Here is a 13,388-nt window from a genome sequence, read left to right as displayed (position 1 = left end):
GTTAATGTCTTCTGTCCCATATTTTAAAAATGTTTCCTCGATGCCCTTTATTTTCTCAAACTTTGAGAGGAGAGCAGGATGTAATTCCTGTACTTAACACTAAAAACATTGACCATTCAACTGATATACTTTCTTGTGTTTGTGGTTGATCCAGAATTCTTTTATTTTCACTAGCTCTCTCTTAGCTTTAAATATTCCTGACATTTCTGTTTCACACAGAACTCTATTTCAAAGGTTTCATTGTATTTGAGTTCTTTTTTTGCATCAGCGATCTCTACATTTTTATCTGGCAAGACAGACTCAAAAATAGCAATGGGCTTCATCATCACTCTGCTTTGAAACTAAACACCACTGGCAGAATGCTGGTGGGATGCTAAATTGGACATGCTAGTGTAAAGCTCTCTTCAATATCAGTTTGTCATTGAGTAAAAGAAGGCATTCTCTCTACTTGACTGAGTGAGTTCTGTCAGTAATGTTGCAGAGCAGCCTGACAACGCCGACAGCTCCCACATTACTGACAAAGATTCTATGGAAATATCAAAGTTCACGAAAACTGGCAAGCATATAGAATCCTTGGATAAAGGTGTTATAAATAAACTAACAATGCTTTCAACATTTTGTGCCGCTCCAAGGGCTGAGATGTTCTAAATGCCTGTCACAGGCATCTGGAGTAATTCATGTTGTGAGACACCCTTGTCATCACAATACTGTTAATAGAACATATGGATAAGACCAAGCAACTTATGGCTACAAAAAATCTATGAAAACTAATTTTAAAAATTAATTTAAAACTTTTAGTATGTTCTCAATACATGGGCAAAGACAGCATTTACTGCCCTTCCCAAATTACCCTCAAGAATTGGTGGTCACTCATCCTAATGGATCATTAAAATCTGCATGTTTTAAAATGCTGTTAAGTTTGAGTTCTTAGATTTTACATACCCAGTAATGGAAATACAGTATTCCTAAAAAATATTCAAGTTAGGATGCTACATACGTAGCTTCTACTGAAACTTACAAAAGACGTTCTCTCTCACCCCCATCTTTTGTTACTTGCCCTTCCAAACAATAGAGATAATAATATGCTAGGTACTGTCAAATCAGCAAACTGCTGGATGCACTTTGCAGATGGTAGGCACTGTGGCTACAATATGCTAAATGCCTGTCACAGGCATCTGGAGTAATTCGTGTTGTGAGACACCCTTGTTATCACAATACTGCTAATAGAACATATGGAGTATTTAAGGTTATAATTGCAAGACTGATCAAACAGTTATTTTGCTCTAAATCATGACAAGTTTCTGGCTTGTGATTGAAACTGTATTTAATCAGGCATACAGTTATTCATCAAATTTCTGACTTGCATCTTCTAGGTGGACTGTGTTCAGCTGTTTCTGGCCCCAAACTGGCTGACGACCAGCTTCACGAGAATGCAGAGGTGGATAAGTCACTTGCCATTTCTGGCTGAAGAGATTGCAAACGCTCCTTTCTGATTTTTGGCACTCTTGCTGGGCACTATTTGATTGACCACATACCCTGGTTAACAGGGCGGAGATTTGTGTCTACCAAAGGAGATGTAAAGTGCTCCTTCCCTCCGCTAGCCTGCAGGTCACGTTTGGGCACCCGCTTAGCCCCCCAATCAGGGTCACATGAAGCCATGGGAGCAGGTGGTGAATGGTCATATGAGCAGCTAGAGTATATCACAAGTCCTGGTTATGCAACCATTTATGCCAGGAAGATAATCTCTGAAGAATATTGATATAGCTGAGGTCACCAGTCTTGTGAAGATACTGCCCAGGAAGCAATGGCAAACCATTTCCTGAAAAATTTGCCAAGAATAATCATGGTCAGAAAGACCATGATCATCAACATCATATGACATGGCCCATAATGATGATGACCCTATTTAAAGCTCATCTTCAGGGTTTTACCTTTTGAGAGACACTACTTCCTCCAAATCCCTGAGGTTTAACATTTCTTTTGTCCCGTTTGGAATTCTGATGAAAGATTTTCAACCTGAAAACTTCCCATAGATTTGTCTGACCTGCTGAGAGTTTCTAGCATTTTCAGTTTTTTTTTGCAAGATATATTTGGGAACGGTAATTAAATTATACCAGCAAATACTCCAAGAGTGAAACAGCCCATATTAAGAATAAAAGAAGTAAATGTTTCAAGTTGTTAACTTTCCATCAGAATTAGCTAATGATAAACAGTGATATAAAAATGGAAAACATGGCAATCAGAAATCGCAACAGAGAGAAGAGTACATCTTTTTAGAGGCAGGCAATCCTAGGTAAGTGGTAGTAAATGAAATAATAATAGGTAAGTAGGTAGGAACAGTGATACAAATAAAAATATAAAAGATTTTTAAAAAATTATTGCTATTTAGAGATTCAGCATGGAATAGGCAACATTTGTGGAGACAGAGAAAGTAATTAATATCTCTCATTGCTGAATTTTCATCACAGCTCCATTTGACCAGCAGCTCTCTCCTTCCCCCATCATATTCTTGGTTTCGTATTTAATATTCATAAGACAAGATGAATACTTACCACTTCAATGTTCAGCTTCCATAGTTTAATGTAGCCATCGCTGGATGCAGTGGCAAGAATGTTATTCTGTCCCACTTGAAAGAAGTACAACACTTTCACTCTAAAGAAAATTCAAAAGTTTAGGTTATGTAATTAGTAACAGAATGGAGAATTTAATGGACTAAAGAGAAATTCCTTCCAATGCCCAGACATAAGACTTTGTTTGAAATATGCTATGTGCAAAGGCATTATTTCCCCCAACCACTGTTATCAAAGTCATAACATACCCAAGTGAGTGGGTAGCACCCTCCTTCAACACAGACTAATCATAGTCCAGAACTGATCAGATCTTTTTAATGTTAATTTGTGTCTCCAGATACCACTTTTCTCTTGAATCAGATGATTACAGGATCAAACCCTTGTACAGAACTTAAACTCACAGCAGTGACTGACTATTCAGATGCGCAGAGGAGTGGTCACATTGTCTTCGATTAACTGGAGTCTTGTCTGTTCATAGAAAGATAAAAGCTCCTCTGTATTGTTCAAAGAATGGGAGTTGCCTTGTTTCGAAGAAGTTGTCCTTATAATCTGGACAATATTTAACCCTCAACAAACACAACTAAAACAGAACAAGTAACTGATCAATTACCTTATTTCCTTCTTGATCATCCTATAAACAAGACTAGAATTTGTAGAAAACCAAAAACAATCCTTTAACTGTGAGGCAGAATCTCTGAGAAAACACTAAATGATATTTAAATACAAATATTTTCCAATGGAGAAGATTTCATAGTAGAAATGACTTAAACTGCAGAATCACCAGACGTCAAAACCAAAAACTGACAATATCAGCAGTATTCATAATTTTAGACAGACAATGAAGCAAAAGTTCAGAGTAAGGTTTTCAAAATTATGGAAGGTCTAGAAAGAACAAATCATGGTCCACAATAAATCCTAACTTGACCTACTAAACCAGGCTCAGACAACACACAATATGGATAGTCTAAACTAGACAGAGTCAGAAAGTTATACAGCACAGAAACAGACCCTTTGGCCTGACTCATCTATGCCAAAGGCACCCTCCTTAACTGTCTCATTTGCTTGCATTTGGCCCATAATCCCTCTAAGCCTCTCAAATTCATGAACCATTTCAAATGTCTGTTGGACATTGTAATTGTACTCGACTCCACTACTTTCTCTTACAGCTCATTCCGTATACTCAACACTCTTGGGTCCTTTTTAAATGTTATCCTTTTCACCTTAAACTTTTGCTTTTCATCTTTAGACTCCCCTACCCTGGATAACAGCAACTGGAGATAACGAGAGACCAGGAGAAAGGGCATTTACTGTTCAAAAAAGCATTAGGCAGACAGAATTTCCCAGAGCAAAATGGTGATAAACAAACTAGAGATGAACATAGAAATGGGGGAATTTGCAGAAGATGATTATTGAGGACCAGTGAACAATGTAAGGATCGATTGAGTTGCTGAGTAAGTACCAGTACTGGGACATTAATGTAATCCATAAGGTTCAGTAAGGATATGGTGTAGAATTAAAGGAACATTTATCCAGAAAGGACATCTCCATCTAAATGCTAATGAACAATATTAATGAAGTTTCAGTCCAACAATACCTGGCTTCATGAGCCTTGAATTCAGAAAGACAGTTTGTTGAGTTTATGTCATACAGTCTAACATGTTCTTCATCTCCAGCAATAGCAATGATAGACTCCTGTTAATCAATGAAACATACTTAATATTATTACCAAAATAAAATTAATTTAATTGTAGGAATTCTTGTAAAATAATGCCTTTCAACATAAGGCACCTGGTCTTCCTGGGAAATACTGGCAATCCCAATGACCGCAAAGGTCTACAAAAGTACAGCAGGTTTAAAGTCCCCATCTCTGCACCATACCTCAGCTGGCACAAGACTGCCCACCATTGAAAGGCAATGCCTCAAGAAGGCAGCATCCATCATTAAGGACTCTCACTGCCCAGGACATGCCCTCTTCTCATTACTATCATCAGGAAGGAGGTACAGGAGCCTGAAGACACACACTCAACATTTTAGGAATAACTTCTTCTTCTCTGCAATCAGGTCCATGAACACTACCTCGCTATTCCTATTTAGCCCTATTTATATTAATTCTTGTAACTTACAGTATTTATTGCAATTTTGCAACGTACTGCAGCCACAAAACAACAAATTTCACAGCATATGTCAGTGATAATAAACCTGATTCTGATCATCTCACTCCATTACAGACTTTGTTCCATCCATCGCCCTAAATTCTCAGCTACCTAGACTCACTCACCTTCTCAATGGTGATGGAAGGTCCTTAACCCAAAGGTTAATCATTTCTCTCTCCACAGATGCTGCCTCACCTGCTGAGTGTTACCAGCATTTTCAGTTTTTAAGTTTAGATTTCCAGCATCTGTTTCCACACCCCCTCACCTGATACTCAAAGACTTCAGCTAGCTAAGTCACTGAAGTACAATTTTGACAGTCTCTTTTTGGGTCAAAATGCTAGATGCCTTCTGTTTCCATTTTCTTTCAATTACAGTCTCTGGACTGCACAAAACAGATTAAGGAATACCTATAATGTTTTGTACTGTGTGATATATCCTCTAATATTCTACTACCTGCTTTAGTTGTGGTGTTAAATTAGTTGGCATGGAAGCTGAGAATATTTCTAATCTTCCGGTGCTAATTCAAAGGCATTTCCCTTGTATTTACCATAGGTTCAATGTTATGTACCTGCTTATCTGTGTTTACTTTGCATTATGGCAAGCCCATATTTAAAAGATTATGTCAACTATCAAACAGTGTCAAACTACCAGCATCCAAAACAAAAGAGGGCCAAGAGAACTATCAGCTACTGTACGTCCTCCAACACTGTACAGTTTAACCTGTTTTGACATGTTCTTCATTGAAGAATTTCTCCCCCAAATTCACCTTACATATTTCACCTTTCAACTTATGATCTCTACTTCTAGTCTCACCCAAACTCAGTGGAAAAAGCCTGTTTGTACTTACCCTATTTATACCCTTCATAATTTTGTACACCACCAAGTTTCCCCTCATTCTCCTACACTCCAGAAAATAAAGTCCTAACCTATTCAAACTTTCCCTATAACTATAACAAGTATTGGCAACATCCTTGTAATAGTCTCTGTACTCTTTCAATCTTATTGATATCTTCCCTGTAGGTAGATTACCAGAACTGCACATAACACTCCAAGTTAGGTCTTACAACATCTTATTCAATTCTAACACAACATCTCAACTCCTGTTCATTTTGATTCTATTTCTTCTTATTTAAAATACAACATAGTAATGCATATATGGCAAACTCAAGGCCCGCGGGCCAAATCCGGCCCGCGGTGGAATTATCTTTGGCCCGCGAGATAATATCTAATTACTATTAAAGCTGGCCCCAGTAATCAAAGCGCCTATGTCGTATGATCTGGCTAATGCTGAGTTTATTCAGGTACCAGGTTTTCAGGGTTTTTAGTGTTTATTCGGCAGTCTTCTTCATAAGAAACGGAATTTGTAAAGTGAAACACTTTGTAGTTATAGCAGAGACTGAGACACATGAGAGCAGGCTGAAAAAACGGAGGCAACGAAAGCTGCGTTCGCACGCGTCCGACTGATCCGGCCCTCATGAAGCTGCATTTTGCTCAATCCGGCCCGTGACCTAAAATGAGTTTGACACCCCTATAGTAATGGGTCCTTCCAGCCCAGTGAGCCCGTGCCCAATTACATCCATGTGACCAATTAACCTACTAATCTATACATCTTTAGAATGTGGGAGGAAACCCACACAGTCAAAGGGAGAACGTACGAGCTCTTTACAGACAGCAGCAGGAACTGAACCTATGGTCCCGGCGACATAAAGCAATATGTCACCGCTACACTACCATGCTGCACTGAAGGCCAATGTGCCAAATGCCCTCGTCACGGCCCTATCTGCCTGTGAAGCCACTATCAAGGAATTATGGCTGTGTATTCCCAGGTCACTCGTTCTACTACAGACCTACTTTTCAAGTCCTACCCTGGTTTGTCCTCCCAAATGTAACATCTCACCTTGTCTGCATTAAAATTTTCAACTCATTTTTCCAGCTGGCCCAGATGCCACTGCAAGCTTTAAGAGCCTTCTATCCTGTTTATTACATGCCCTGTCTTGGTGTTATCGGCACATTTGCTGATCCAGTTTATGTTATCATCCAGATTGTTGATATAGATGACAAACAACAACTCCAGTCAGAGAGGCAACCATCTATTACCACTCTGACTTCTCTCACAATACTAACGTTGAATCCAATTTGCTACAATATCCTGAATGCCGAGTGACTAAACTTTCTGAAACAGCTTCCCAAGTGGAGCCTTGTCAAAAGCTTTGCCAAAGTGCCTTTGACAACATACACTGCCTTTCCATCTTCAACTTTCCTGGTAAGCTTCTCAGATAACTTAAAGATTGGTTAAACATGACATACCACACACAAAGCCATGTTGACTATCCACCATTAGGCCCTGTCCAGTTCTTTAGAATATCTTCCAATAAGTTACCCACTACTGACATCAGGCTCACCAGCCTATAATTTCTTTGCTATGCTTAAGAACATTTTTTGAACAACAGAACAGCATTAGCTATCCTCTAGCACCTCATTTGTGGCTACAGACATTCTAAATACTTCTGCAAGGACCCCTGCAATTTCTGCACTAGCCTCCCACAAGGTCCAAGATGACAGCTTGCCAGACCCTGGGAACTGACCCACCCTAACTTGCCTCAAGACAGCAAACACTGTAATCGGGATACTGCCCATGACCTTATTGATGTTTTGCCTCAGTTCTGAAGACACAGTGTCCATCTCCCAAGTAAGTATAGATGCAAAAAACAATTGAATTAAGATCCCTTCCATTTCTTTCTGTGTTATGCATAGATGACCACATTGATCTTCAAAAGGACCCATTTTGTTCCTTGCTATCCTTTGGTTCATAATATATCTGTAGAAGCTGTTGATCTCCAGATTCTCCTTCACCTTGTCTTCCACTTATGTGGAAGGAGAGAAGAATCTCAATTTTCTAGCAAATGTGAGGATTACAAAGAAAGTGAATCCCTTCTGTTAAATAATAGAAGATGACACATTCACTATACCTTTATTAGCTCTTTTTAAAGGAAATAAGGGTGAAAATGTTAAGGCAGAACAATTAAGAAAAATTTAACTGACTTAACCACATTTTTGGAAGTCTAATCCTTACAAGCAAGTCAAGGAAAGTCAAATACAAACATACCGTTATAAATGTCACTGAAAAGATCCTTTTATCACAGGTGATAGTACCACTGATGGAGGCTGTTTTCAGAGTATAAATATCCAATTGGTTATTTGAAACCACAACATAATTGTCTCCACTGGGGGACCACAGAACAATGTGAGCATCTAAAACAACAAATATAATGGGCCATAAGCAGCACCACTCTATATAGTGACAGTTGCAACAAAGACAAATGCTATGAAACATCTTCCTAAATAATAATGCAATGTCTTCACCACACCAGACAAGTCCATAATTATTAACTAGTACAAGCTCAAAAAAGATGGGGAGATGTGCAGCTTAAGGGAACATCAATGGGAGACAACTTTATAACCGTACTCAGAACAATTGATTTAGTACAATTATGGAAAAGGACAAAAATAATAAATGTTGTAAAATGAGTGAAAGCCAATTTTACAAGTCAAAATGGACTTTAACCTACTAGTTCAAACCAACTCAATTAAAAACAAATGACAGAGAGAATTCAGGGCAAGTGTGTTCCCTCTGCCAAATCCAAAGTCCATAGTAAGAAAAGCTTGTTCTATTCCTTTTCAGCTTAAAGCATTAGGGATGAATTTCAAAAGGGAAATAAGTGAAGTGAGGATATTCAGCATGGATTTGTCAAGGGAACTCCATGACCATTGACCAGAATGGAATGTTTTGAGGAGGTAATGAGGCCAGTGAGATTAATGTAGTCTACATTGGTCTTTAGCAAAGATTTTGGATGTTTAAAAAAAATTAAAGCCCACGAGATTCAAAACCAGTGACTTCTGGCAAGATAGCAGTGCAACTGGTTACAGCAGCTTCTATGGAGTCAACAAAAGATGCTGCTGCTCTACTTAAACATAATTCAAGATCCTACTATACACTAAGAACTTAAATTACTGCAGGCCTAAACCATCAGCCAATTGCTTGCTGTTTCCTTTGGACAATGGAGTTAGGATGGCTGCCTCTTCAAGCTCACCTGCAGGAACAGCTTAAATTGCTCTCTTTAATGTTTTGTTCTCCTTTTCAAGGTGGGTAGAGTTCGATCAAGGTCCTGATCTGCAACTGACACTCAAACTGCATTTTATTAATCAGCAAATGAGTTCCCTTTCCTGAAACTCGTCAGCCAACCGTTTTCTGACATTCTCCAGACACGGCTTGGAAGATGGCTCCTCCAGGAGGCGTCATAGGAGATGGAACATCAGGACTTTGCTGCGGCAGATTTACGGATGGTGGTCTCTGTAGTTGAGCAATCACACTCTCTCCCTCGATGCTGGGGAGAGTTTCTTGCTGATTCTCGAGTCAGAGAATCTCAGAATGAAAAGCGACTCTGACAGCAGGTGTGCTCCCTGGCCTCAGTTGCAGTGAGGACTAGGCCTGAAGCCTGTTTGCAGCTGCTAGAGACAAAGCCATTGTGCTTTACCGGGGTGGTGTAGCGTGGCATCCAGAATGGAGTCGGAGCTGCCCTCCCAGGGTTTCCCTCAACAGAAGACAAGTTCTGTTGTGGTTAACTAAAGACTTTTTAGGCACCACTCAACGGACTCAGGCCTCAAGCTCAGAAGTACAGAAGCAACTTACTCTGTTTTATTGATTTCACAAATGCAGCTTTTCCATCGATTAGATTCCATGTTCTGAAAAAATAAAAATACATGAATTACTGGAAAAGCTGTATCACTTGTCATACTGTGGCGTAAAGGGTAAGCTCAACTTTTTCCTATAGAGTCCACTTTGGTACATTTGAATAATTGCTATTCATATCCCTTGCCAATAAATATCTGTACTTTATTGTGTTCATCTGTTTTGCAGAGAAGTCGCTCAGATGCTGGAGTACATTAATGAAATAACCATTGAAACCCACAGAATTTTTTGGACACAGATAAGACCATTCAGCACTACTCAACCTAATTCCACCTTCCAGTCTCATGTGCATAGACATGCAGGTCACAGCTCTTCTAGTCCACAACTAGTTCTTTAAATATGAGTAGTGTTTCCCCCTTTGCCACCCTTTTAGACAGCAAATTCCAGACCCTACCACCATCCTTTCCTTGTTACTGCCAACCATACGACCAATTTTTGCCCCAACTGCAAAACATCTTTATCGTGAACCATACATTTAGGTTTGTATAAATTGTAAAGAGGGACTATATCCTGAGCCCTGTGGAATTCCATTGGTAACAGCCTACCAGTCACAAAAGACATCATTTGCTTACTTGCATTGAGCTAATTTTGAATCAATTTTGGGATCCCTTAACTATTCTGACCTGCCTGGCATGCAGAAATGTCTAAAATCTTTCTATAATGAATGCAACTTTGTCAAAAACTGAAAAACACATCAAGATAGCCCAGAGTTTAAAAATATTGCAGTATTGCATCTATACTTCCCACCCCCAAAAGTGGACATGGTGACAAAGTCATGTCAGTTCTGTTGGTTAATGATCCCTACAGTTTTCATTAAACTGAAACACAGTAAGAGCAACAACCCATGGATGGATTCCCAATACCAAACCAGGCACCAACCATTTCTAAAATCCTTTATCTAGGCCTTTCAGGTCATGATAGGTTTCTGAGATCCTCTCCTCCCCCACCCCACTGCAACTCTTCTAAACTCCAATGAGTACAGGTCCACAGCCTCATACGTTAATCTTTATTCCTGGAATCATTCTCATGAGCCTCCACTGAACCCTCTCCAATGCCAGCACATCCTTTGTTCCAAATTCATATTCATATTCCACATTCCAAAAATGGTCTGACCAATGCTTTATAACATCTCAGCATTATACCCTTGCTTTTATATTCCAGCTCTCTCGAAAAGAATGCTAACATTGCATTTGTCTTCCTGAGTACTGGCTCAACCAGTAAATTAACCTTTAGAGAATCCTGCACTAGGGCTCTGTACCTCTGATTTCTGAATTTTCTCCCCATTTAGAAAATAGTCTACACCTTTATTTCTTCTACTAAAGTGCATGACCATAGACTTCCTTGCACTGTATTCCATCTACCACTTCTTTGCCTATTCTCCTAATCTAGACTCCCTGCTTCCTTAATACTTCCTGCCCCTCCACATAGCTCATACCTCTGCAAACTTGGTCACAAAGCCATCTAAATCACGGACACATATGTGAAAAATACAGGCCCCAACACCTACCCCTGCCGCCACTAATCACCAGTAGCCAAGCAGAAAAGGCCCTCCTTATTCCCCATCTTTGCCTCCTGGCATTCAGCCAATCTTCTATCCATGCTAGTATCTTTCCTGTAACACCATGAACTTTAATCTTGTTTAGCCACCTCATGAGTGACACCTTGGCATCTCAAATCCACCGCATCTCATTTCCCTTTCCTACCTGTCATTAGCTCAAAGAATTCCAACAAATTTGCGAGGGAAAATTCTCCCTTCAGGAAACCAGGGATAGGAAGAGGGCAGAGGGGAGTGGTGTGGCTCTAATGGTAAAGAATGGCACCAAATCATTAGGAAGGTGTGACATAGGATCAGAAGATGTTGAATCCTTGTGGCTTGAGTTAAGAAACTGCGAGGGTAAAAGGACATTGATGGCAGTTACATACAGGCTTCCCAACAGTGGCTGGGAGATGAACAATTACAATAGGAAATAGAAAAGGCATGTCAAAAGGGCAATGTTATGGTAGTCATCGGAAATTTTAACATGCAGGAACCGGTTGTTGTGTAATGAACCAGAGGCAATTAGGGAGCTTAAGGGTTTTTTTAAACCTTAGGAACCAGTGATCACAATATGACTGAGTTCAACTTGAAATGTGATAGGGAGATGTAGCAGTATTTCAGTGGAGTAAGGGAAATTACAGTGGTATGAGAGAGGAGTTGGCCAAAGTAAATTGGAAGAAGCTGCTGGGAGGGATGTCAGCAGAGCAGCACTGGCGTGCGTTTCTGGGAAAAATGAGGAAGGTGCCGGACTTGTGTATCCCAAAAATGAAGAAATGGTAAATTAATACAATCATGGCTGACAAGGGAAGTCAAAGCTATTGTCAAAGCAAAAAAAAAGACATACAACAAAGCAAAAATTAGTGGGAAGATAGAGGATTGGGAAGTTATTAAAAACCTACAGAGAGCAATTAAAAGGGAAAAGATGAAAATATGAAAGCAAGCTAGCAAATAATATCAAAGTGGATAGTAAAAGTTCTTTTCATGTTAAAAATAAAAGAGAAATGAGAGTGGATATAGAACCACTAGAAAATGAGGCAGGAGAAATAATTACGGGGGATAAGGAGATGGCTGATGAATTAAATGAGTATTTTGAATCAGTCTTCACTGTGGAAGACACTAGCAGTATGCCTGATGTTGTAGTGTGTGAAGGAAGAGAAGTGGGTGCAGTTACAAGAGAGAAGGTGCTCAAAAAGCTGAAAGACCTATAGGTACATAAGTCACCCAGACCAGAGGACTGTAAAATTGCAAATGTTACTCCACTCTTTAAGAAAGTAGGAAAGCAACAGAAAGGAAATTATAGACCAATTAGCCTGACCTCAGTGGTTGGGAAAATATTAGAGTCAATTGTTAAGGATGAGGTGATGGAGTACTTGGTGACACAGGACAAGATAGTACAAAGTCAGCAGGGTTTCCTTCAGGGAAAATCCTGCTTGATGAGCCTGTTGGAATTCTTTGAGGAGATTACAAGTAAGATAGGAAAAGGAGATGCAGTGGATGTTGTATATTTGGACTTACAGAAGGCCCTTGACAAGGTGCCACACATGAGGCTACTTACCAAATTAAGAGCCCAGGGCATTACAGGAAAGTTACTAACATGGTTAGAGCATCGGCTGATTGGTAGGAGGCAGCGAGTGGAAATAAAAGGATAATTTTCTGGTTGGCTGCCAGTGTCTAGTGGTGTTCCACAGGGGTCGGTGTTGGGACCATTTCTTTTTATGCTGTATGTAAATGATTTAGATGATGGAATAGATGGCTTTGTTTGCCAAATTTGCAGATGATACGAAGATTGATGGAGGGGCAGGTAGTGTTAAGGAAACAGGTAGGATGCAGAAGGGCTGAGAAAGATTAGGAGAATGGGCAAGAAAGTGGCAAACAAAATACAATGTTGCAAAATGCATGGCATGCACTTTGGTAGTAGAAATAAATGTGCAGACTATTAAGTCAAATCATTAAGATCCGTAAACAAGATGATAATTTGATAGTTAATCATGACGAAATCTTTTTCAAGATTTTTATACCTCTTTATATAATTCTGATTTCCCCAATGATCCTAATACTATGTACGACTTCTTAAGGAAATTGAATTTTCTGAAATTATCACCCAAAGAACGTTTAATATTAGAAACTCCCATTACAGATGAAGAAATAAAAGGCATTATTCGTTCAATGAATTCTGGTAAAGCACCAGGTCCAGACGGTTATACAGTAGAATTTTTTTTAATGCTTTTCTTCTATTCTCTCTTCTTGGCTAGGTAGAGTTTTTAAAAAAGCAATTAGATTGGGTAAATTACCACAATCATTTTATAGGGCATCTATTTCCTTAATATTAAAAAAACAAAGATCCCACTGAGTGTGCGTCATATCGACTGATATCTTTA

At 39.3% G+C, this 13,388-nt stretch overlaps 1 protein-coding gene across 1 annotated transcript in view; it reads right to left on the bottom strand.

Moving 5' to 3' along the window:
• pak1ip1 (PAK1 interacting protein 1) overlaps nt 1–13,388 on the bottom strand; it is a 36,229-nt gene that overhangs the window by 2,321 nt on the left and 20,520 nt on the right. The window contains exons 5-8 of the mRNA XM_073023874.1: nt 9,414–9,466; nt 7,830–7,975; nt 4,165–4,262; nt 2,553–2,652 (exon numbers count right to left, since the gene is read on the bottom strand). Coding sequence (XP_072879975.1) covers nt 2,553–2,652; nt 4,165–4,262; nt 7,830–7,975; nt 9,414–9,466 — 397 coding nt within the window. The remainder of the gene's footprint in view (nt 1–2,552; nt 2,653–4,164; nt 4,263–7,829; nt 7,976–9,413; nt 9,467–13,388) is intronic.

The sequence above is a fragment of the Hemitrygon akajei genome, chromosome 20 (assembly GCF_048418815.1).
Source record: "Hemitrygon akajei chromosome 20, sHemAka1.3, whole genome shotgun sequence".
NCBI lineage: Eukaryota > Metazoa > Chordata > Chondrichthyes > Myliobatiformes > Dasyatidae > Hemitrygon > Hemitrygon akajei.
Note: the sequence above shows the minus strand (reverse complement) of the source record. Positions and strands in the feature narration are given on the sequence as shown.